The sequence below is a fragment of the Pinus tabuliformis genome, chromosome J (assembly GCF_031772625.1).
Source record: "Pinus tabuliformis cultivar Carrire ecotype Pingquan chromosome J, CPIR1, whole genome shotgun sequence".
Classification (NCBI taxonomy): domain Eukaryota; kingdom Viridiplantae; phylum Streptophyta; class Pinopsida; order Pinales; family Pinaceae; genus Pinus; species Pinus tabuliformis.
In genome coordinates, this window is record NC_142295.1 from 660,475,749 (window position 1) to 660,502,683 (window position 26,935).

General features: G+C 36.8%; 2 protein-coding genes across 2 annotated transcripts in view; both read left to right on the plus strand.

Moving 5' to 3' along the window:
- LOC149228622 (FRIGIDA-like protein 3) overlaps window positions 1-5,119 on the plus strand; it is a 128,802-nt gene extending 123,683 nt beyond the window's left edge. Inside the window, exon 2 of the mRNA XM_089380818.1 lies at window positions 4,674-5,119. Within this exon, the coding sequence (XP_089236944.1) occupies window positions 4,674-5,119 (446 nt within the window). The remainder of the gene's footprint in view (window positions 1-4,673) is intronic.
- A 429-nt stretch (window positions 5,120-5,548) lies between these two features.
- LOC149228623 (FRIGIDA-like protein 4b) lies at window positions 5,549-6,610 on the plus strand. Its single transcript, XM_089380819.1, has 3 exons — window positions 5,549-5,642; window positions 5,739-5,914; window positions 6,032-6,610. The coding sequence occupies exons 1-3, from the start codon at window positions 5,549-5,551 to the stop codon at window positions 6,608-6,610; spliced, it is 849 nt and encodes a 282-aa protein (XP_089236945.1).
- Window positions 6,611-26,935: the final 20,325 nt, after the last annotated feature.

Consider the following 26,935-nt stretch of genomic DNA (forward strand, 5'->3'; position numbering starts at 1 on the left):
GAAGATACGTTCACAAGAAAATTCCTAGGATTGTGTAATTATGGTTTTCATCGAAAACTTAAGAACTAAAGTTGGTTAGAGGTAGTGGCTATGACATATATTTCTGCTGATATGAAATATCTTCAATTTTTTGTGCAAATTATTCAATCTCTTATATTTTTTGTTGCACACAACTTTTATCAGTTTTAATTGATCGTATCTTTGTGATTTCAGGTCAGGACCAACTACAGTGGCTTCATTGGAAATTTCATTATACTTGACCTCTCCCTTCTAGTTTATTGGGTCAGAAGTAGGTTTAGATAAATGTTAGTTTCCTTTTCACATTCATCCTGCACTCATTTTACGAATTTTCCCTTATGTTTTATAACTTTTGTCTTTCGTCCTCTTTTTAGTTAGCCTCCTTTTATTTTTGTCCTTCTAGTTTTGTTTCCTTGTTTTATTTTGTCTTTTGTGTTTTCTTTAATGAGAATTTGCATGAAGGGTGTCCTATTTGGGCTTGAAATACAATGTGGCAAAATAGAAAAGGACTTTGTGACACTGAAACATTTGGGTAACTCTCTGTCCTTCTTCCTTGTCTTGGTAACACCTTTTGGTCGATTACTTTCCAATAGAAAATATGATCCTTGCATATGAAAATCCTTGTGTCGAACCATGATCTCCGTGTCTATTTTGTAAACCTCATGCCGACACTCGGGTCTTTATTTTTAAGTGTTTTTAGTATGATCTAATCAAGTAGATAAGGAAAAGGGGAAAATCTAAATGAGAAAACCTATATCAAATACCTTATATATGCTTCTCTGAAGGGACAACCTATTTTGATCTCAATAATTCAGGCACCCTCTTCCATCCATGAAATAAATAGGTGTCAATGCACAATCCTATATAAAATAAATAAATAAAGGAAAAAGAAGAGAAATGCTTCTTGTGTAGTTATCTAAAGCAAGAAACTCCATCGAGGTACTCTCAAAACCTGCTGGAAGCAGAGCAATGTTTGTGTCCCTGAAGTGAATCCATCGGGGTAATCTTCAAGCCTGCTAGTAGTGGAGCAACACCAAAGATGAAAATCTATACTCTGAAAATCTAAATCTTGAAAAATTAATTACCCTTTCCTGATTTGAAACATTGTGTGATCATTGATCTTGTGTTTGTGTTTAACTGAGTAAAGGAATGAAGGGGACTATGTTTATGCATGGGGTAAGTGGGGAAGCCATGGTAATATGAATGATGAATCAATATTCCCTGAAGAAATAGACCTTGCATGACAAAACTGATCAAGGCAGAGAAGTTGGAGTTCTATCAGTGTGTCACCAAGTGTTGTCGCTCTAAAAAATGCCCTCCAGAATTTTACCTACACTTGAACATTGGAGCCTTTTATGGATCTTGTGATCCATCATTCCATGATCACTTCTTAATCGATCGAAGTCACTTGCTCACACATGCTCAATTCACAAAAATTTCATGAGTGAATTCTTTTACACAAGCATACAACAATCCATCAAGACACTTCTTATGCAATGTTCAACCCATGTCGACAGTTAGTGTGCACTATCATTGATAGTCCCTTACTTTTGGCTATGTTTGTAATTCTATTCTCATGAATTTTTCAAAATGTCACTTTTCCCACCTTCACTTTCACTATTTTCATTTTCATGCTTTCAACTTTCGCTTTCACTTTCTTTTAGTTTAAATAGTGTCCTTTCCATGTTATCTTTTCTCTGTCATGCGTCTGTTTCACTTTCATTTGTGTATCGCAAGTTTTGTTCTCACTTTTCGCTTCATATAGTAAATGTCGTATTTTAGCATGTGGAGTGTGGCCTAATTCACAAAAGCTAGTTTTGGTTGTTTCAAAGGTTAAATTTTGTGTAAATGAGTTGTTCTTACCATGTAAACATGTAACTCACTCATTTCCAAAGTTTCAAGCACTATCATACAAGTGTTATCACGGTTGTCGCAAAGTGTATGTTTGGTGTTGCACTTTGTGTAGGTCATCGCAAAGTTGTTGCATTAAGGAAAGGATGTTGTTCATGTGTTATGAGTGTTCCATGTTGTGTCATTAAGTCATCTAAATGTGTGGTTATGTTTAGAGTTATGCTTTTTCCTATCTTTATCTCAATGATTCGATAGTTAGTCAAATTTAGGAAACTCTATTACTGGACCACTCAGTCTCCTTTAGGTAGCCTAAACTATACATTGAATAGTCTCAGATCTCAAGAAACATCCTTGTCTCTTGGAACTGCGCAATGCACAATTTCTGCTTCCTAAAACTGTGCACAACACAATTGGAGTGCTCAAGCCCAACCCCTGAGCTCCATATTTATGAAATGTTTCTCTCCAACTAGGCTTGAACTACACATAACATAGTATTAGTCCTCAATCCTTAGCCTTGAGCTCCTAAACTACATAATTACAAAATCACCTAGTCTCCATGTCCTTCCAGCATTGTGCAGTGGGAAAACTCAATGCTCAATCCCTCAGCCTAGCTCCTTGAATCCCTTAACTGCATAGTCACTCAACCCAGGCCTTGATAACTCTGCACTGCATAGTCTCAAGCCTGAAGCTTCCATATTGAGCCTTTGAACCCCTCAAATATGCAATCCCTCTACCCAGGCCTCCAAACCTACGCATTGCGTAGTCTCAAGGCTAAAGCCTACAACCTGAGTCCTTGAGTCCCTCAACTATGCAATCCTTTGACGCTATCCATCCTAAACTATGCATTGTGTAGTCTCAAGTCTCAGTCCCAGAGATTTTCCTTTGGAGTTACGCAATCCATGAGTCATTCACTCAACCAGTCATGAATTCTATCCCTAACAAGTGATTTCATGAAGCATATTAGGATAGGGGTTTACATGAATGATTCCATCTTGTCATGTGTGGATTGCAGTCTAATATATTCTATTATGTCATGAAAGGATGATTATGAAGGAGATGGAGAAGGCTACCATGCTAGAAGATACCTAAGGATCTCAGGAGATAAGATGATCATTAGGTAAGAAGATGAAGGAACACTAGATTATACGAGAATATGGAAGATCAAGACCACATTGAAGACTCCTTATCTTCAAGTCATAGGGAGGAGGAAGAAGAAGAACATGCACCATATTTTCAAGAAGACACAAAGAAATTAGCAGCAAAAGGTGACTTGACATTACCATGTCATCATGTAGTCCATGCCATCAGTGTCATATCATTTTGTGTCATGATCCATCATGTTCTAGATCATTCGTGGATTATGTAATTCTATATAGGAAAATGTAAAACTAGCATTTGCACCAAATGTTGCAAAGGAAATGTCGTAAGGCATAAATTGAGGAACAATTCCGATATGGGAATGGGAAAATGTACATAAGATGCAGATATGTAGCATAAATGAGATTCTAAAGATGTATAAATTGAAGTTTATTTAGGGTGCCTAAGTCTATATTTTTTTTAATTATTGAATTAATATTGCATATAAATCTCATAAAATTCAAAAAACTTATAATTGAGGGCTCTGATCTCTAAGTTTGACTTTGGGTCATTAACATGGTAATGCACTGTCTCAACCACTAAACCACATAACAACAAACAAAAGACTACAAAATGCTACGATCATTACTATAGTAAACCCAATGACTCTACACACAATAATTTATTCTTTACTCGAAGAGAATATTGCTTAACCATATCCACAAAAATATTGCAAGGTGGAAAGCATTATGCAGAACAGAATCTTTGTTATTATAACTTGTAAGTTGTAGCATTGTTCCATCCAATAAAACTATCTTCACATTTTGGAAGATCAAATGGAAATAAGTTTTGAAGAATTCAATAAAAAACGTCCAAGATCATTGGATCACATGATTAATGGTACCCTGTCCTATGAATCTAATATTTTTATGCACTTACAATTAAGGGAGAAAAGAAGGTCCAAACAATCTATACCACAGGGACCGATAAATAGTATATTTGAAAATCCTTACTAGGATCAGAAAAAACAACATTACTTCTCCTTAAATCCTTCACAATCAAATTATACAATTGTTGTACAACACAAGGCCCATGTTGTTGTCAATAGTTCTGATTGAGAATGCGACCAGATTCCTTCAATCTCATACAGTGATTAATGCACCAATTATACAATTGTTGTACAACACAAGACTCATGTTGTTGTCAATCAAGCAATGGTTCTGATCGCGAATGCGCCAGATTCCTTCAATCTCATATAGTGATTAATGCACCAAACACAGGTGTACTAGTTGCAACGACTTTTATATCATTTTACTGATGTTGTCATGTCAAAATCAATGTGATACAATTAAGTCACCTTTAAGAAGAACCTCATTGCAATTTCTATAAAAGGATGTATGTCTTATCATTAATCATTCTAATTTCACCTCTTTTATTGTCGGACTGCACGAATTAGCCTCCAAATGCTTGCTTCATCCACAGACCAGTCAATTACCTTTTATAAATATTTTGTTTGAGCATTGGAACTCAATAACATTTACAAAATTATAAAAATTTTATCTCCAATCAATTTCTTTTCTTTTCTTTTTCTTTTTCTGATTTCCACTTATTATTGTTATATAAATATCTAAACTCATTTTATAATACTTTAAAAATAGAAATTTTCAGACATTATAATCCCTAAATCCTTTCTTCCCATTCTTAATGACTTTTGCAATTGGAAATAGGGTTTTGCAATGAGGTTCCCTCTGCATTAAACTTTGCAACTGACCCACCATGGTTAGTGTTAGAGTCCTTGGAGGGGTTTTATTCTCATGAACAAAAGTCAAGTGACAAGAAAGAGTCTGGGCTCCTGGCTCTACGCCGGGCCTGTACATTATTACTGGAATCTCATGTACCTGTTTTGGCAGATCCTATTTTGGGTGTTGAACATCCAGTTCTGCCCTTAAATAAGGAGCAAGCCAAAAGTATTGCACATGAATGGAAGTTGAAGATAAACCATGAAGGAGATGTTTCCAATGGAAATTCGTTGGAGGCCCAGGCCTTCTTGCAACTTCTAGCTACTTTTGGAATTGCATCAGAGTTTGATAAAGATGACTTATGCAAGCTTGTTCTTGCAATTGCACGGTGCAGGCAGACACCTGAACTCTGTCGTTCCCTTAGACTTGAATAAAAAATGCCAGGTTGGTTGGCTGATGTTATGTAATGTTAGCCTCAGTGTCTAGGCTGGAAAAATTTCCATCCATTTTGGTAGATAGGCTTTTTTGTTGTTTTTCTGGCATTCATGGCTAGCTTGGTTTTTTTTAGGGACTGGTGGATTTTATCAGTATACTTGGTTGTGGCTCATTGAGTTGAAGATAAATTTTGGTAATCCTGGCTGTAGTAAACCTTCCCAACGTTTTTTTTTTAGTCCAGTGAACGGGTTTCTAAGTTGATGGGGTTGGTAGTCTTTTCTTTAGATCTCAACATTTCATATGCAAGGAAGATACTGAGTGGCCTCTACTAGGTAGACATCTTTTTATGAGGTAGAAAGTTGTATGTAAGTTATTTTGTTGATATTAATAAAGGCACCTGAAGATGATCAGCTATGGTAAAGTGTCATATGGCCTTTCATGAGTGGGGAACTGTTTACTTACGAAAATGGTCTCAAGCTGACATAGCTGTTATCTTTATTGACAAATACGTTGAAGTTGTCTGTATTGTTTTTTCTTTCACAGTAAACTGTCTTTTGGTATTTCAAATGTTTGTGACATATTCAGATTAACTGAAAATTTTGTGACAATTTCATGCAGATGTTGTAGAAACCCTGGTCAATAGTGGAAAACAAATTGAGGCAGTCAACTTTGCTCATGCATTTGGGTTGACAGAGAAGTTTGCACCTGTTCCTTTGTTGAAGGAATATCTAAAAGATGCTAAGAAAGCTTCTCAGGCAAGTTTAAAAAGCGGGAATAACTCTACTGTTGCACAAGTACGATTGTATTACTGTTATACATAATGTCTTGTTATGTGATGATCATTTTGGCTTAGTATTGTTGGTTATATGAGAAGTTCCTTTTTTGACCGATATTTTTATTTGGTGCTACAGAATGAAGTAAATACAAAAGATCTTTTTGCTTATAGAGCTGTTATAAAGTGCATTGAGGAGCACAAACTTGAATCGCAGTTCTCACCAGATCCTCTTCAAAAGCGTGTAGCTCAGCTAGAGAAAGATAAGGCTGACAGAAAAAGGTCTGCAAGTGCTATTAAGTCTCAACCTAAGCGTCCTCGTGCTAATGGAGGAAATAATGGTGTATATATGCCTCCATTAAGTGCAAATGAAAGAACTCCGGCTCTTTATGCTTCTTCCAATGGTGCAGACAGAAGCTTTTATAGGTCTTTGGATAGAGTACAATATTCTGGTGCAGCTCCAGGCGTTACATCCTACAACCTACAGGGCCAAAATGCATATGACAGATCAAACCAAGGATTATATGGAGTAGGCTATGGTGTTGGAAATAGGACTCCAGTCTCGCTCTCAAGGCCATATATGTATCCATCAGATAACATGGGACCTTCGTTGTTGGGTTTGGGTTCTTACAATTCCTCTACTAATTATAGCAACCATCACTTTGGCAGTAGACTGCCTGCCCCTCCTCCAGCTTATCAGTCTTCTTTTATACATTAGGTAGGTACGGTGCTTATCTTACCATGGTCAAGCAAGTTTTGATCTTATTAGACCCCATAAAACCTTTTCTATTGGATGTGGCTGGTAGTAAGAACTTAGCTTTGAAGAGGTTTTTTGACTTTGTTTCTATAAATCTAAAATATTGGCAAAGTTCATTTGGCAGCTTTTCACAATTTTCAGTGGTGTTTTCTTCTATTAAGGAATTTTATTTTTGTATGGTATTGAGTGCTTCATCACTTTCCCAGGTTACTATATACTGTAGTGTTTACAGTTCAAAGATGATTCTATGCATAATTTTGGTATTTTCTTATTTGTTTGGCAAATTCAGAGAGGATCAATCTGTCTCTTTGTGGAAGATTAAAATTTGGTGAATAATATATCATTTGTGATCTTGTTCAGAGCTCATAACACAAGACTTTCAATTGCATTTGTATGCCGAGGGCTTGTCTTGTGTTGAATATGATTTAATTGTCCACTTGCACCTTACCTCATTGGTACCTGTTTACTCTACGCCTATGAAGCGAATCAGATTTTATTTTTATTAGTCCAATTGTAAGGCTATTTTGAAACTGGACCCTGCCCCTCTTAAGCTGCTGCATGATTTAAATCCCCCTTTTTGAGCAGAAATGATTTGTAGTACTAGTGGTATAGTTGTTATAACCTGAATTAATATTTTTGTGTTCTCTGTAACGAGGACAAAGCACATTGGAGTTATATGTCCCATCTAGAACTAGCAATTGTCTCAAAAGGTACAAAGAGAGGCTGATAGGATTATTAAATTAGAATTGTTGAATTTCTCTAGAAGAGATGTTGGTTCAAGCCTACAAGGAACAAAGAGATTTGATGTTTGGAGTTCTATGCTTTTTAGACACCATATTTCTTTAAATACAACTTAATTTTAGAAAAGTTTAACCTCAATGCAGTTCTGCCATGCAGACATACACTTAAATCGCTATTGGGCTTATGATATTGAAAAATTCAAAGTAAACTAGTATACAAGAGAATGTACCAAGCTAAACCACAAGTTACACATCTTCAGACCTAAAAAAGTACATAACAATGGTTTGGCATATCAATAGCGATATCATAATTTCTTTTCCTTCCACATACATACAATTGCTCCAAAGGCAAGGACAAGAAAATTTTCAGCTCTAGTGAGCACCAGTGGGTCACCAAAACGAGTGACCACTAATGGATTTCACATTTATACAAGGAATTGGCAAGGGACTTTACATGGACTCCACTCAACTTCAGACACAGCTTCAACCAATATGGAGAGTGATTGAAATTAAACATAGCTAAGTAGTGGCATTGGCTCACAGTAATACACCAAGTATAAAATATGGAAGCTTTTACAGAAGCAAGGAGTAAGAAAAATTATGAAGCTCAGAGAAGTAGATTTAAATCAATCAAAGCTTGTTGAATAGCTATAATGTCCATAGAAATAATCTTCCAATGTTCTGCTCTCATGTACAAGATTTACACTTTGATCTGGACTATTGTTTGATACCAAATCATCATCAACTCCAAGCATTGCAAGTGATAGATGAGTTTGGATGTCACAACTCCCAGATTTTTCTCCAGATTCATCCTCAATCAATTCATCTAATTCCATGGACATTGTCAATTACCTCTTGGTCCAATAAGGTAGGTCATCTCCTTCTCCTCGTAGTAATTTCAAAGTCTGCAATAATAAGTTACAGACAAACATGAGGAAGAATAAGTTCACGTTCTTGCATTAACATTTATCGTTTTTTTTACATTGTTATTTCAATGATTTAACTGTATTATAACAACAGACAACAAAATCTGAAACTTCTACCCATAAATCTATGTGCAGATGCGTTGTGGAGCCGAAGCAATTAGCATGTAGCCACTTATTTTGTTTCAAATGTGCGCCAAAGGTGAGATAAACCAAGCACTCATTTACATTATTAAATCAATATATTTTTGAAAGAACATATATAACTGATTCAGGCTGCCATTTCTGTGAATTCTGTTGGTGCAGGTAATTAAATTGTCTGAGGAGTGCCCTATCTGTGTGCAACACAAGGGCAACCAAGTCTTTAAACTTTCTACAAGGAGAGATTTACAATTTGATTATTACCCTTGGGAAAGAGAGCCAGTCCCACACCAAATGTGTCGTAGTTATACAAAATATACATCATGATACTCAGCTTGGTCCATTTCTCAGATGGCACCGGGTCTAAAATATAAAACAATTTGAAAATGGTGCAAATGCAATCCTTTGTACCTATATGAAGATACAGATAATGTACACAGTTCCCCGAGATACATCAAGGTTCTGCCCTGGGGCCTAATTTATATTTTGTTTTTTCCGACTGAGATCTTCATCCCCACTGAATTGGGATTTTCAAACTGATGAGGCAGCCAGGAAATTTGTCTACAGATAACTATATAAAATTCAATAGAAAATTCAGAAGATGCCAAGGAAATCGAAACTCCAGCGAAGCCATCACAACTGTCTGCGAAGGGTTTCGAGCGGGTAATCTCTCCAGCATGAGATAAACAGGGATTTCAACCAGCGCTGATTAAAATTCCAACTATAATGATCTGATCCAACGGCACAATCTCTTTTAATCGTCTAACACATCAGATCAATGGTCGAAAATAGGACACGGTGGCATATAAGGGAGTTCTTCCTAGAAGGAAATGCCTTACGGCATAATTAACTTATAAAATATCTAGATTAAAACATATTTTATGATCAGACTAATATTTTAAAAGATTCCTTAGTATAGGATGGAACATCAAAATAATATTTAGACAAAAACATCAAGCCAATATTTAGATGATGGATAAAATAAATATCATGCCAAGGGTAATTTTAGAAGGAAATTGCCAAACACATACCAACCCACTGCGTATTTGAATTAAAGGTTAAAAATAACACAGTGAAACATCCATTTTCAGCGTAAAGAAAACGGGAATGACAATTAACCCATTAATACTGCAGTACACTAATGAAGCATCTGTAGTGAAACTGAAGACCGACAAATGGAGATATAAGTCCTATCTAAAAAGTAAAACAAAGAAGCGAGCAGATAGATACGCTTAAAGCCTAACAATTTTTTGAGGATTCCTGAACCAAGAAAAAGAGTGGAAAGTGTGAAGTTTGATGAGAGATTCCTTTGCAATCATCTAATCACGGTTCAACTAACCATCCGAGTCATTCCTACCAGTACAGTTGGTAGGATATCACTGGTCGAGTTGTGGTTGAGATGGACACTCACTCGCAGTCCTCGTGACAGTCCTTATTGGTGTTTGGTAATCCTCTAGTGATCTGTTCAGGTCTGTTGTCATTGTACCAAAATGATCTACTAGCTCTCAACAAAGGGCAGCTAAACAAGACTGTCGAAGACAACAACAGTCGCGAAAGCGACGATTTTCTCTGGTTTGCCTGGAGGCGCCAAAAATGAACCGTTGCATATTGTCTTCCAGAAACTGCAGATTTATATTTCTGCTCACATTTATTCTCTGCTGCTGTCGCCGCTTCCAATTTGGGTTCCTTATCTGCGGTGGATGCAATCCTAGCCAGTTATGATACCGCTGTCGATGTTGCGCCCCTTCCCGCGGGTAATCTCTCCAGCATGAGATAAATAGGGAGTTCAACCAGCGCTGATTAAAATTCCAACTATAATGATATGATCCAACGGCACAATCTCTTTTAATCATCTAACACATCAGATCAATGGTCTAAAATAAGACACGGTGGCATATAAGGGAGTTCTTCCCAGAGGGAAACGCCTTACAGCGTAACTAGATGTTATCAAAGCAACTACTCCATTACTACAACTGAAACAAAACTTGGTAATGTTGTAGCTGAAGAGGGCAACATAGACTAAAACTAAAAAGGGTAGATGATTGTCCAAGTAATACTTGAAGTCTATTATAGATAGTTGAGTTCTGCCCACTCTTCAAATTTCTATCCGTTGCCTGCTGAAAATGGATCAAGTGGGGCATTTCTGAGAGCATTCCTTGTTATGACAGGGATTGACAAATTTAAGGTAAAGTCCAATCCAAACTAACTCTCTTTAGTTGAAACTTGAAACAATCTGAACAAGAAGTCTCGTCTAAATTATCATTCGCAAGAGCATCATGAAATAGCTCAAGAGCATTATGAAATACTGCAAGAGCGTCATGAAGATTATATAGCCAAAAAGTCCCCTTATTAAAATTGCTAGATCACACTTTCAAAATTTGTTGAAAGATTAGAATCTACACTGTAATGGTAAGGACCACCTACCATCTCGTCAAACAAATGAAGCAGACGTCATACATTTGGACTACTCATTCACAACATGACTAAAATTTATCAAGAACAAATAATTCACTACATTTTTCATTGAAATGAATTGTTAGCTTTTGCAAAGATGAGGTGTTTACTTTTGCAAACTACAACTGAAGCAAAACTTGGTAACGTTGTAACTGCAGAGGGCAGCATAGCCTAAAACTTAAAAAGGCAGATGATTGTCCAAATAATACTTGAACTCTGTTATAGATAATAGAGTTCTACCCAATCTCTTCAAATTTCTATCCTTTCCCTGCCCAAAATGAATCAAGTCATTTCTGAGAGCACTCCTTGTTATGACAGGGAATGCCAAATTTAAGCTAGAGTCCCATCCAAGGTAACTCTCTTTAGTTGAGACCATCTGAACAGCAAGCCTCAAAGTTTTTTTAAATTACCAATCATATTGAAATACCGCAAGAGAAATCATGAAGATTATATAGCCAAAATGACCCCTTATTAAAATTGCCAATAGTGGAGCGTTTACCTGGAGTTCTTTGGTGAAAAAATAAAAACTATGAACAGGAAAAATCATATTAAAGATTTATCTGGCATAATCTTAGCAAATGTTTTTCTAGTGACAAATTCAGTGCATGTGTCATTTTAATAAGGATTTTGTTCAGATCAGATACAACTTACAATGATGAGCTTTTTATCTACCCCAAATTTTCTCATAAATTTCTGAGACCAAGAATTACAGAATCTGCCAGTTCTCTGCTGAGCTATTCTCATACTAAACATAATATTTCTCGACTGCAATATCATCTATACAAAAAAAAAAAAAGTAATCCACCAAAACCTAACATCGCACTTGGTTACAAAATTTGCTTCTCTATAATAGAGCTTATCTGTAGCCATAGCCATATTTGTCTCTGGTCACTAAAGAGTAGCCATATTATCCCTTGTTCATTCTGACCTATATGCTGGCATGTGTAGACAAGCTTGATCTCCATATTGTTGATGTACCACTGAATCTGAGGAAAGTGTGAGTGATCTCACCATCCGTTTGAAAGCCACATAATAGAGACAGATCCCGATCTATCATTTGGGAAATTGTTTTCTTTGAGAAACCCAAACTACTCAAACACTAATCTTTTCTTCTAAGGTTTCTTTCGCTAGATTAAACGTTCCATGTACCGCAACTACAAACTTCTTTGATCCCGACTTGAAACCCAAATCCTCAGCAATTCTAAATGACTCCATTACCTTTTCCTCTGAAGCCGTGAACATATGAGGATGGTTAGCTATTACTCTGATAATACTCAACCCACAACACCCAATATTTCCGAAAGAGAAATTGTAGATTTAAGCTTCTTCTCACTGGCTCCAAATTCCCTTGCATACGTAATAATTAGTTTAGAGATATCCTCTTCCTCCATGAAGGTCCCAAGGAAAGTCAGCTTAGACTTCAAGTTCATTTTGGATCTATAAAAAAGGAACCTAGGGTTGAGATAGACCACTCTTCGAAACTGAGCAGGGGTGGTCAAACGACAACCCTTTAACAATTCCAACACTTCTTCCAAATTTTGAGTCGATTTTTCCCTAAGAAGAATGTTGTGATGTCTAAAGTATTTTGCAAAACAAAAATAAAGGATCTGTAAAATTAACTAGCAGACAGGCAATCGCATTGAAGAATTTCAATCCAACCGACAGTTCATCATTCATGGAGGAGAAACTATGTCAAAGGAAGAAATGGAAGCAATTTTGAATAATGCTTCATCTGTGTTTAGGCTTATGTCAGAGCTTGAAGGCGGAGTTGAGACGGTTTCAAAATTACTCCACCTCATCCAATGCCATACTTCCTGCTCCATGAAACAATAATGAAACAATAATCTGAACTAAACCACACACAATTAAAGTAATCCACAATCTACACATCATTGATACATTGAATAGATTTCATTTGCACATTTTATGATATTAAAAGAGAGAAATACATGAAACTAAATTTTAGACATTGAACAGTTTTCTTAATGCCTGATAAGGAAAACACATACATATGCATCTGTGTAATTTAGAGGTCTGATCAGTATAAAACTCTGGTTTTGGTAGCCTTTAACCACCAAACTAAAACCAAAGAAGATGCCGATAATTATGTTCATGAATACATAACTAAATAACAACCATTAACTATGCTCTTGACTACATAATTAAATAACATCCAACAAACCGAAAGTTGCTGGGTGCAGACTCCACTTCAGTTTTTTCCCTATGAATCGTGGAGATAGCGCCTATAACAATTTCCTGACACATTTCAATGCCTTTATTTGCAATTACAGAAACCATGAACGTCTGATTGTTCATGTATCCTCATTTCAAAACAATTTTTTACAAGAGCTTAGTTGTCTGTAAAGTTCAAAACTTGTACTCAACTCAGATGCATTGTCCCCTCCATAATGGAATGCATCATGGATTCAAATGGCTTCATCCTTGGAGGAATAAGTTTTTTTCCAGAGAATATTATTCAAAGAAATCATAAATGCATCCTGGAAAACCTTAAATCTTGAATAGCAAGTATAATTTCCTGGACTATGGTCTTTCTCATTTCCTTCCTCTGTTCCTTGGGGATTTTCTGAAGAGACTCTATCACATTTATATTATTTTCTTCAACTGTCTCTTCTGCTATGTAAACTGAAGATGCCATGGATACTTATAATATGCTGTAAATGGATTGAACAACACATGAATGCACCCAACTTTAAGAGAATCGAACAGGGATCTCCGAGTAGGGCTATCACCAGGAGGCTGAAGGTAGAATTCGGATTGCATGAAGAGCTTCACTTTGTTTTTGGGACCTATGCAAACGTAGGAATTGCAGTTCAAAAAATTGCAACTCTTTGGTTTGCCTAACACTGTTCAATGAGGACGGAACGAATGGATTTCGTATTGTTTCATCTTGGAGAACCTGCAAAGCTTATTAGATGGGGTCTCTGGCTTATCCTGATCTTCCATTTCCATTGCCAAATATCTTCATCAGAAAGAGGATGAAAGAAAATACAAGCATCCAAGTATTTAAAGTGCAGTAGAGATTCAACAGTCCCATGTGCATGAAAGAGAACTCCTACATTGCCAGCTTGGTTAGCACAGTAAATGTGAAAGGAATCATACCATCGTGGGTTTTTGGGTTCGTCAAGGATCTGAGTTCAACCCACTAAAGCTTTCTCTAGACCGAGTTCAACCCACTAGAGCTTTCTCCAGATCGATGGTCGCGTATAGTCTGTTAGCTCCTTTTCCAAACCCCATAGTCTCTTGAATGCCCCTCAATGTCTTGAATGAACTGTAACCATAGACACAAACAATAATAAAAAAAGACAAAATGAATCACAGAGGATTCGATCGTTCTATATCTTAGAACTCAAATTACGCCATTTTTTACCTTTCTGAAGGACTTGGGAGCTCCTCCTGTCACTCAACCAGGATCACTCAGTGAATCTGCCTTGAAGATAGTTACATGGAGAGTTCCATGAATCAATAGCCGAGCCATTACTGATCACAGCCCATTTAGAGCGATTTCTAAGCCAATCTAAAGATAATCCTTGCAAAAATGCAGCCTTTGTTCCATACACAGGAAAAGGAGCCTCCATAGTTATTAGCAGGTGGCTTACAAAGTCTTCCTCTATCACCACCATTGCTGGACTACTGAAGCCCTCTTTTACTTATTGTGTGGTTTCTTTACCGTTACAGCTGCTTGGCAGTTAATAAACTCATGGATCTGCCGGGAGTTAATAACCGCATGGATATGCCCCGTATCCCATGGATATGCATAATGGAGTTATCACCGCTGCCGATTTGGGTTCCTTATCTGCGGCGGATGCAATCCTAGCCAGTTATGATACCGCTGTCGTTGTTGCGCCCCTTCCCGCGTGTAATCTCGCCAGCATGAGATAAACAGGGAGTTCAACCAGCGCTGATTAAAATTCCAACTATAATGATCTGATCCAACAACACAATCTCTTTTAATCGTCTAACACATCAGATCAATGGTCGAAAATAAGACACGGTGGCATATAAGGGAGTTCTTTCCAGAGGGAAACGCCTTACGGCGTACTAAAGTGGAAGTCCAAGATTTGTCTATGTAATGTGAAGAGTTATGTCGGAAGTCGAAAATTCATTAGAAGTCAAACAATTATGAAGGTAGTCTAAGAGTCATAAGGGAGGTGAAGGATCACCCCATTTGTTATATATACACCCTCATTATTCATGCAAAGGAATTTTCACCTTGGCTTCCCCCATAAGCCATCAGAGAGACAAAGTTAGTGCTTTTGGTGAGCAAATCGTGGCTCCAACACTCCATTATTGGAGCTAGTGATGTTCATTGTATTCATGTATCTTGGGAATTTTACTTAATACTTGAAGCTTGATGGCCAACACGTTTTCATGTATGGATAGTGAATATTTTTAAGATAGTTCTGTGAATGTTTATGATTCTTGTTTTCTTTCACTTGTACAAAAGTAGTTGAACTGTTTCAGTTATTTTAGTGCTTATCTAATAGAAAATGTGTTGTAATGGTTGTAACTTTCCTTTTCTGCTTGATGTTAGGTGATTCTCTTTTCGCTTGTGTGTTCCACTACTAGGGTCGTATTATTACCTCTCTCTTAGAATCTCATATTTCCTCCCTTTGCAGTAGAAAAACCTTGATACAATTACAACCAAAAATTCACTAGGAATACTTACTTGCTTTTCGCAAAGGAACATACACGCTTATATCTCTTGCTGAAAACTAAAGCTAAGGAAAATCTATAAGAATATATGGAAACTGGGCCAATACTCCATATGGGGCTCCTATTCCAAATGGTCTGACGTCTAATTTGGACTTCACATCTTGGAAAAAATCTTGGTTGATGGATTTATAGTACCTTCAACAATACCCAACTATATGTGCCTATTGAGCACTATAGATCTTAGGCCTGCCACCCTAATACAAAGGAAAATCCTTCATGGATCTCGACCACAAAGCCAACACTTCAATGGTTCTCTACCACTACGTTTATTCTACTACTCCACAGGCTAAGACCCATGTCCTTTCTCAATTGTATTGAACTTCTTATGAGGTGCCACATTTTCCTTATCACTTGCATCTTGAGATTTTCCTCACTTATTATGCCATTTTCCTTTAGTCCTTGCACTACCCTTCCAGTCATGCTTGAACTTAGGCTTTCACTTTGAGTGCTCATAGAAATGCTTCAACTTCCTGATGTCTTCCTCCAATGACTGAGGTTCATCAAACTCAATCCAGTATTTAAATGATACTGGAAATCCGTTGATGAACCTTTAGACCTTGTATTTATCATCATTGAGATATGGAACATATCTCAACAACTCTAGAAATATGGTTGTATATTCTTCATTTGTCATGGAACCCATCTTGACTTCATATAATTTCTTAGCCTTTCCATCATAATATCTCTCATATAGGTAATTTTTCCTAAAGAGTCTTTCAAATTCTTCCCAAGTCAACTCCTCTTCCCCAACACCCCTGACATGCTTGACATATTCCCACCAAATATATGCTTTTCCTTGGAGACTAAAGGTAGCTATCTTAGCTTTCATATTCTCAGAGTAATCATGAATTCTGAAGAATTCCCTTATTCCAATCAGGCATGCTTCTACATCTTTTGACTTGGTCATCTAACCATCAAAAGTAGGAAGCTTATTTTTCTTGAATTATTCTGGAAAATATCCCTCCTCACTCATATAATGATGCCAACAATGAGGTCAATGATGTCCCTAGAAGTGCAACTAGAATAAAATCCATGAGTAGTAACCCTCCTCTCAAGTGTATCCAAGAGTCTGCCACTCTTCAGTTTATCATTCCTATCTATCCTGTGCCTTTTCTAAGACTTGCTTCCATATGCACCATTATTCTTTTCTTCATATTTGTCTCCATGATTAATCCCCAGCTTTCCCTACTTCTACAAATATGAAAGGCTCTAAAGAATAACTGCATTAACTTCAACTTTCTTTTCTTGAGATTTCACAAGCCTTTCTCGTGATTCACTCAACCTCTCATTATCTGCTTTACAACTTATAATCTCTTCCTTTGAAATTCTCAATGTATTTTCTAGATCATGAGGGTCCCCCTCTCCCTATTGTTCAACTAACTTTTCCCATCCCACTAATGTCTCTTCTGGCCTGTACGGGGAGTCATATGAACTTTACTTAACTATTATGATCTTCATATCTTGGCCTTCAATTTCCTACAATATTCCATTGTTAGCTAAATAAAATCATAATCAAAAGAATTACCTCAACTTACTGCTAGTGAGGATATTACATCTGCACATGACAATTCAGATTAGCACAATACACCACCATAGGCATTGTTATGCTCCTATACCAATAGGTGTCATATATCATGATTGACCTGATGAGCTATGTAATATTTTCATACCTTTACTTGTTGCAAAAGGTTTTCCATATTTGTAAAAAATCAAAAACTTAAAAAAATGTAAAGAGGGTATACCCTAAAAGAAAAATCAAAGGGTGAAAAGAATAAAAAGATGGTCAAAAAAATGAAAGAAAATGGACCCCAAAAAAAGAGAAAAGACCATAAAAGTGTGCAAGTCTAAATGCCACTACTATTTACTTTATGCATAATAAAAATTGTGTTCAGCTTGTCACTTATGCCACAATTCATGAACAATTAAACAGTTTAAACTTGGCTAGTTCATATTTCAATTTCATGTTGTAGAAATAGAGAATAAAGATCTGACAAAATAGTGAAATCTTGGCAGATAAGTAGATAGGTAGAGTGAAAAAAGGAGCTCAACAGTATAATATGAACCCTTGGATGTAACAAGTGTAGACTTAGATAGGCATTATCATGTAAAATAAAAGAAAGTTTGATAAGGGTTTGCTAGTCTAAGTGCACCCAAATAAAGAAGTAAAAATGCTAGGATAAAGTAGGTAGGGTAAGTAGATGATGGTTGTAGAATGATATGTGGTGAATGATGATTCTAAATGTGTAAATATTTTACTTTCATCAAAAGGAAAAGGCATGTATTACATTGAAGACATCTCAAGCAAAGAAAAGTCAAATAATTAACTTCCCTACTCATTTCCCCTAAATTTTCACTAATTTCCCCTAAGTGCCAAGGTATCTATTATATTAGAGGGGCTCAGAGCATTTCTCTGACTTCTGGAGGGACTAGACCCTCGGCCCAATAATTTATAATGCTTAAGTACTTAAGCTCATTCATTAATCATCTCATCCCACCATAAATCATTCATTCCCTTCATAAAGTTTTCCCTACATAAAATCCTATTTTACTTAGGGAAATTAAAATTATTTTCCATTAAAACCCTCACTTTTTCATTTCGCCTAAGTTTAAATACACACATCAAATGTTTTTTACTTAGCGCTTTTCCATTTCAAAGTCATATTAACCATTAACTTATTAATATATAAATCCCCTATAAAATTCTACCCATTCCTGTATTATTTAACTATGTAAAAACCCCGAAATTCTATATATCCTGCCCCTTTGGTTAATTATAACCATAATATGTACATAAATAGGGATTAATTAGTTAATCAATAACTAATTAATAGCCTTGACCCCCTCGCCATATTAAAAAATGGATTAATTAACCCTCACGGTTAATTAATAACCTCCTCAACCAATCACTTTGCTCTCAATATAATTAAAAATTATTTAATTACATTGGGCCCGCCTTTATTAAACTCCCATCACCTTTCATCCCTGATAGCCATCTGATCATGCCTTCCAGATCCAACAACTTTCGTGCATACTGCACGACCCTTTGCGACCGCACATTAGCGCATGATCACAAAGTGGTTTTATGCACAGTACCTCCGCCACGTGTCAATCATTCTATGGAATCGTTGGCCCAAGCCCAAATACCACCTCCCCTCCTTAAGAGATGTGATATAAACCACTTACCGCCTCCGAATAAATGAAAAAACATCATGTTGTTTACTCGCTGATGTCACCTGTCCAAATCCCGAAACACGCCAATTCTTGACTTTGTATATAAAAAAAAAAAATCATTTTCGTTGTTTATTCTGCAAACCTGTACATCCATGAAAATACAACGAAAAGGTCATCCTGCCTGTACTTTCAACCACCAACCAGCTTCAACATTTGTAGCTGACATCGCCCAGAGCTATACAGTCACACCCAGTACCTGCATTCCAGTGCCTGTCCCAAATAACAGGTATTTATTAATTTCCTGATAAGAAAACCCTACAAATACTTGTTTTCCACTGCTAATTGATTAAAAAAGCCAAAAATCACCATAGTCCTGTTACCTCTTTTGTAATTCAAGTCCCCTAGGCCCTTGGTTTCACCAATTTTACAAAGAAAACCCCATTTTCCTTTCTAAATCCACAAGAACCAGGATGGAAACCCCGGTAGCCCTAAGCATTTCTCCCATTACCACCCCTCATCATGATTTAGCCTATCTGCCTCTGGCAGACAAGGATTTTCAAATAAAAGACCCAACCACTGATAAAGACCACCTCAAAGTCTTTTCCCAATGCCGAGATAAACATTTGAATGGCTACGATGCCATGGGACTGTGGGAATCAAACCTCCCAATGTATTTTCTCCCCCCTGTGCATGTTTTCTGTGACATAATCCATCAATGCCATGCAAATTATGACCCCATCCACAGAGCATTCATGTCTCCCAAACAAATAGTCCTTTTCATAATAACTGTTGAATCAATCAATGAGATGCTGCAATTTCATCCTAATCAGGCCCTCAACCCCATTTCCATTGGAAATTTTCTTGAGAAATCAACCAAATCATCCCAAGCTAAGCTCACTCACCTTTGCCAAACTTTCATATTACAAAAGTATCGAACTAAGGATCCTCCCCCTTATATGTCAGTTTCCTTCACAGATACAAGAAAAATCATAGTTGATATGATATCAACAGTCATTGAATTCAACACTAGTGAATATGTAGATGAATTGACCCTAGTGATGATGTCTATCTTTACCCTAGGACAACCTCCTATTGTCAAATATGATTATGCCTCTTATATTGCTGAGAAAATTCATGACTAGTTTATGAGACTGGAGAATGAGAATGTTTTTAAGTACTCCACCTTCATATATCACCTCATCCTCTACCACCAATCAGAAAAATTCCCATTTTCTGTCAAGAAACTTGATACTAAGGGTAATCCAAGGTCTGTCATCTTTTGGACTTCCATATTCCATAAATCTTTTGCTTTCCCTTATTCCTATAATGATTTCATTGATCAATTTGTCCACCCAGTGACCACGTTGTTGAAAGGGAATTCCCCTCCCAGGATTAATGATGACATCAAAAGGATACCTAAGCTATCCAAACAATACAGAGTGGGTGATTGGTATTTATACCAAAATCACACAAAAATCAGGGTATATGCCTGTGAGCTTTCCCCATTCAAGCTACCTAAATATGTTCCAATGAGACTGTTTTCATTGGAATATTATAAAGAGATGATACACTCAGATTTGACACATTTTACTAAGGCCAAGAACAAAGCACAATTCAGAATCAAGGATCACTTAGGTCCATTTGTTTGCAACACTAGGGAAGAATGGAAAGCAGCAGAAAAAATTCTAGAGGATGATTTGAAATTAAACAAAAGTTTTAGTTGGACTACATATGATCCTCATAGTTTCATCTGTGATACAAGGATGAAAAATAGACTATCACCATACTTGCATCACTGAATTCTAGAGATTGAGCAATTTGCCAATACGTATGAATGGAGGGAAGGAACCCTAGTAGAAATAGATAGTGAGCAGGTCAACATAGAAAATGTAATGAAAGATCTTGAAAAAACACTTGACTTAGATTCTTTTGGACAGGTACATTTTGAGACTTATCAAAAGTCAGCATCAGGGATTAGTGCTTCAACAGCTAACACCTCTCAAAAGCACTCACAAGAGAACAGTTCACCATTTGCAGAGACATCACAAGGAAAAGAAAAAGAGACCAGCACTCAGGCAACAGAACAATCAACCATGTCAAAGCAGCCTGAAAATTCTCAGAAGTAGGTTCAAACACAGGCTCACCCAACTCAAGTCAACATTAGAGATCCCCCAATTTTATAGACTCCTATGAATGGGGAAAGAAACAAAAAGAGAGACAGGGAAGTAGCTACCCCTACTAGTGGTCTATCAGAACAGCCTGGTGCTAAGAGGCACAAGCTAAATCCTCATTCAGAAGAGGCATTTTTTGAAGAAACTACAGAGAGTCAAAGGAAAGAATGTGTAGACAACCAACATACTTTCCCAGCATGTGGGACACCTTTTAGTTGACAGAGATAGGAACTGGAAAGGCAACAAAGTGTTGAAGTGTCATTCTTTAGGCCTCCAATAAATGACAAGCTAGATATTAAAAAGAAATTCAAAGAAATAAAGGCTAAAAATGAACCATTAAGGGCTCAAGTCTATGATCAGTATTTGAAAATGGCGCCCACAAATCAAACTAGGTTGATGTCAACCTATGACATCAAAGAAGGAAAGATGCAAATGAGCTTCTTCAAGCCCAAAGTACAGTAGCCTCAGTCAATAGTAGACTACCTCAAAACTTATTTTGAGGTCATGGCCAAGGACATTCACCCTTAGATCAGATTGAAATGCACAAGCAGGAAGGGGAAATGGTATATTCAACATTGACTGGTAAAGCTATGATGGCCCAAAGATTAGAAAATTCTTTGAATAATACAACTGCTCAATTACGACTGGAAAGGGCCTCCTCACAGGTTAAAGATAATAGAATTAAATCATTGGAGGAGTTGGTTATTGGACTGGGTCATAACCCAAAGGATGTCAAGGCAGCAGAGGCCTTGATAAAAGAGAAAGATGAAGACATAGCTGCCTGGAGAAAGCAGTTAAAGTTGCCACCATCAAGACATCCACAAACTATAGAAGTTGTACAAAAGAAATCCGAAGAAGAGCTTATGGACTTGGTCCTCAAGCTTAACGAATAGTTGAAGGAGACTGAACAAGAATTCAAAAAATCATTGAAAAGCAGGCAGGGAGAGTCGATCTCTCAGCCTCTAAACGTGATACCAGTGGTATCCATAGCAGTCCCTTCAACACTTGGAACAGCTCTGGCACCTAATCTCCCCTTGGTCACAACAAAAATAGTTATAGGTACAATCTTAGAAATAACACCAGCAGGAACTTCAGGTTTGAGTACAAAGGAATTAATCAGGTCAATGGAGGATATGAAACTACAAGTCTCTGAATTACAAAAGGTAAAGGAAAAATTTGTTACTTTAGAATAGAAATATGATGTCTCAAAAATAAATTTTGCTAAAGAGGTAAGGAAGAATAAAGGCTTGGAACAACAGATAAAAACATTAGAGAAAGGTCTCACTTTTGAGAAGCCCTTAACAGACATTGGGAAGATTCTTTGGGCCAACATCACTCAGTCAATAAATGATGCTTGGTCATCAATACAAATACTTTTTGAATAGATTGATTTGGTGCAACTTGCTCTACAAGAGATTCAAAGAACTAAGGAAGAGTTAGGTGGAAATCCTGAGGAAGCTATCAGGCTAATAAATTTTTTGAACAACAGAAATAGGTACCAGCTAGAGGAGCTGAATATATAGGATAGAACTAGGACTATCATAAGTAAAAAAGGTATTGACTAAAAAAGGTCTAACGCAGAATTTGGAAAGGAAATGCTAGAACATGCAAGAAGAAATCAATGATTTTATGGAGAAGTTTGGTATTTTGCATAGCAAAGGACTTCCTAGTCCTTTAGTAATTAATGATAAATTAATGAGACATGAAGACTATATGGACTACTCAATATGCAAACAATCAAGCTAGTTCATCAGCTAGTGCGTCTGCACCAAAGGCACTACCTACAGTCAAAGTTCTTTATGACAGTCTAAAGAACCTTTTCTATGTTAAGCATGAAATAAAACATATGTTTCCATTTCAGCCTAATTTTGTCAAATACACTAAGGCTCATGAAATATTCAGGAAAATTCAAAGGACCAGAATACCAAAGGAAGATTGGTGGACGGATATGATAGAAATTTTGTAATTTTCCTTGGTAAAAATATAATTTTTCAATATTTACCTTAGTAAATTTTGGTAAAAGAGGGTGAACAACGATCAAACAGGTAAAGAGTATCAAAACAGGTCAAAGAGTATCAATAAGAAGATGAAAAGAAGAACAACCAACATAGAATTACAAAGAAGACAACAAGATGCTCAATCATAGGGCCTGCCTCTAGCTCATTCACAAAAACAGGGACAACAAGGCAGCAAATCACCTTTATCTTCTATAATCGAGACCATTTGTCTCTACTTTTATGTAACATACAGTTAGGCTTCCTAGATTATATCTATCTTTGTTAAGATATTTTTTATTTTATTTTTTTTTATAAATGCTCCCTCATTCGGAGTATTTAGGGTCGATTCTTAGACATTTCTATAGACTTATTATTTTGGAAAAGAATAGTTGTTGATCAACTCTTGTATGGCTAGCTCGATGAAGAAATAAAGAAATGGACTTTTTACATGATTAATGTGTCAATCATTGGATAAATAAGTATTCTATATTGTTAGAGCCTAAATCTACCTCAGATTGAGAAAGGCGGGATCTAGTGTAACATCAAACCATGCTTAACCTGGTAGCTAGCCCTACCAGGTCGAGAGAAGGCTCTCTCCTTGTCAATCTCAGAAAAATATGGCCAATAAAGCTCGAGATGACTGATTATAAGACTAATTTTAGGCTAGGTATGTGCTCAGATGAATTTGATTGAATTTAGTATTGGTTTGCTGGCTCAAATGTGAAAGGCAGATTTGGGTTCGGGGAATGGACACAGTCTTGCAGAGATCTCTATGGGGCAAGGTAGGGAAATGGTTTAGTACTTCAAATTGAGTGAGATGGAGATATTTTATACTGGTGAGGAGTTGGAGAGGGCATGGAAGTCTTAGGGATCCTCTTCAAACTATTGAAAACATAGAAAACTAAACAAACCCTAGGTAGAGCACTGCAACATCAATGAATTCTACCTTTATCCTTGGTTCATTTAGTTAGGTTGAACAAAGAGAGATGATAGCATAAATAAACACATGTAAACTTGAATTATAGAAGGAAAAACAATACCAAATCAACTTGCTGCAAGAATCCCACAAAATGCTACAAACCCTGGTTTATTCCTTTGCCAAACTGGAGAGATGAATGTACAATAATGCTCAAAGCATTCACAAGAGTCCAACCTTTACAAATGACTGAAAAAATACTAGATATAGGCAACAGACAACTCATGCTAGGCTTTAGTGGTTGAATTCATGAGTTTAGGAGCTATTTCAACAAGATCTAAACTAAGAACTAAAAAGTAGGTAGTGGAACAACTTGCCTCTAAAACCTAGGAAATTGATTCATTCAGTTTCAAACTACCTATTCATGATGTATCTACCTCCACGTGTGAAATTTTAACATACTTACATCAAGTTCCATCAAGTTACATCAAATTACATCATGAGTTTAACCATGAGAGAGAAAAGTCAAATTGAGAAAAAAATAGGCAAAAAAACAGAGTTCTTTGGCAAAAAAATCAATTTTCCATTCTGTGCGCCGCACCTCTCTCCCTGTGCGTTGCCCCTTTTTGCAGCTGATTTTGGATACCTTCCATTGAACCAAATTTGTTCCAAGTGGGCTTGTTGGAAATTTTTGTCTGTCTACTTTCTAGAACATGTGGAATTTCTAAATTTTTTTCCATTTACCTCTCCAAAAGTGAGTTCTCCCAACATTGCTTCCTGTGTGGCCAAAAAGGAGCAAAAATTGCATCTTTGAGGTGTTTTTGACCCTTTTTGAAGCTCAAAACTTGACAAAATTTCTTGGCCATTTGTGGGCATTCATATTTTTGCATGAGGAATCCAAAAATGCTAAGTTTTCCTCCAAAGAAGGTCCCTAACAAAAGCGCCCACCAGGTGGCACAGCGCGCCAGGCAGAAAAATCTGTGTTTTGCTCCAAAAATTCAAAATTGACCAAAAGTGTGCCAAATTTCTTGAAATTTGGGCTGAGTGGCTTGCATAAAGTACTATGTTGGGCCAAGGAAGCTTCAGCAAAGATCTTGAACTTATCTTGCTCTTTCTTTCTCCTCAAAGTCTTCTTCAACTTGGCTTTTAGGCTCCTTATTCTCGCTTTGAAAATCATGTTTCTTGCCAAATAATGAAAATACATGTGTCGAAACATGTCCTTCTCCTTGTTAACCTTGTCCAGCAGCCTCTCCAGGTGCATGTTCATCTTCTCCAACCAAGACTCCTTGTCATTCTCTATCTCTTATTCAATGGAAGTCAAAGTGACATGGTCCTCTTCGTCATTTTGCTTCTTCAGTTTCAACATTTCTAGCTCCATTAGGCTTTTCTTATCCTCCAACTATTTGTTTTCTTTCTTGTTTGTCATCTATATCATCCTCATGCATCTTCTCTTTGCCTTTCCTTTGCTGCTTATGTTTCTACATAGAACTATCACTGAGTGTCTCTTCCTCATAGTGCTTGTCTTAGGAAAATGATGAGATGAAGGTATGGTGGAAAAAATGATGATGAAAGAGGACAATGGTAATGAGTATGAAGAAATTTTACTCTTGGGAAATGAAATCAGGGAAAGAAGGGAATAGTTTTGGGAGATTAAGGTTTAGTGAGGGATTTAGGGTTTTATGAGGGAATTAGTTACTTTAGGGGAGTGTGATATGGGAAAATAGGATAAATGGAGTGTATTAGGGTAATACAATAGTGAAAAGGGGTTTTGATGCTGGATATAGTGGTTCTTAGGGGGTGATAGGGTTTGGGAATAGTAGGAATTATGTATTAGGGTTTTGGGGATAGGGGGATAGATGAGGGTGAATGAGAGGGGTAAGGGATATGAAATGAGGGGAGTGTAGTGGAGGAATGTGAAAATTATTGTAGCGAGAAAACAACAACAATGACAATTTTTGCAAACCCTAGACAACTTTTTCAATGAAATGTGCAACAAACTAGGGTTTGAATTTGCACCTATCTAAAAACCATAAAGGAGGATGAAAACTCTTGAAAAGGAACTTTAGGATGTTTCAATTACTTGGAAGGAAGAATTTTGCAAGATTTGGAGGCTTTGTAAGATGATTTGAGTGAAATTTGGGCTAAGCAGGCAGGTGCGCCGCGCCACTACCCAGGGGCATCGCGCCTTTTTTCAGACAAGTTTTGGAGGCCTTCCTAGTGTCCAAATTGGGCGTGGGATAGCTCCTTGGAAATCATATTGAGTCTACTTTCCAACACATCTTGAATTCGTCAATTTGGAGTTCATTTTCCCTGTCAAAAGTCAAATCGTCTAAGACTAGTCAAAATGTGCAAAATGAGGTTGCCTAAAGGCAGAGTGCTGTTGCAGTAAACTTTTTAAGGTCTTTCTCAACCCCAAATTGAGCCTAGGATAGCTCATTGGAAATATATTTGTGTCTAGTGATCATTTGACTCTTCACAAAAGTCATTTGGCCAACCAAGCTAGGAAAAAGCGTGATTTTCCCAAGGTCACTTCAGAGGTGCATCAATTCTCCTCAGGCAACTATATTTTTGACATTTCTCTAAAACCATGACACCTGTACAAAAAGTGAATGAGGTTTTTCTTCCTTGGCCTATTATGGACAAAAATATCTTTCTGTTTTCCTAAATTCATATTTTCTTGCTCAAAAACACCATTGGAGTAAAACCTATCCCGATGTGTGGAACAGGGGATTTGTCGAAATGAAGTGAAATGAAGGGGATAAGGGGCTTCTAAATTCTTGAGAAAATTTTTGGAAGTAGGGAGGGATGTTAGGAAGCAGGGGAAAGTTTAATTTCAAATATTGAGTGAGGGGAAGGGGTCCAAAAGGGAAAAACATAGGCCTAGCCTAGAAAATTGTCAAATTATAGCAAGACACTAGGGTTTGTGCGAAAATGAGGAATTTGAGGGATATTAGTGATGGGAAGTGTTTAATAAGGTAAATTAAGGATAGGGAAAGGTGTATGAACATCAAGATACAAGTTTTGCTGATAACTTGACCA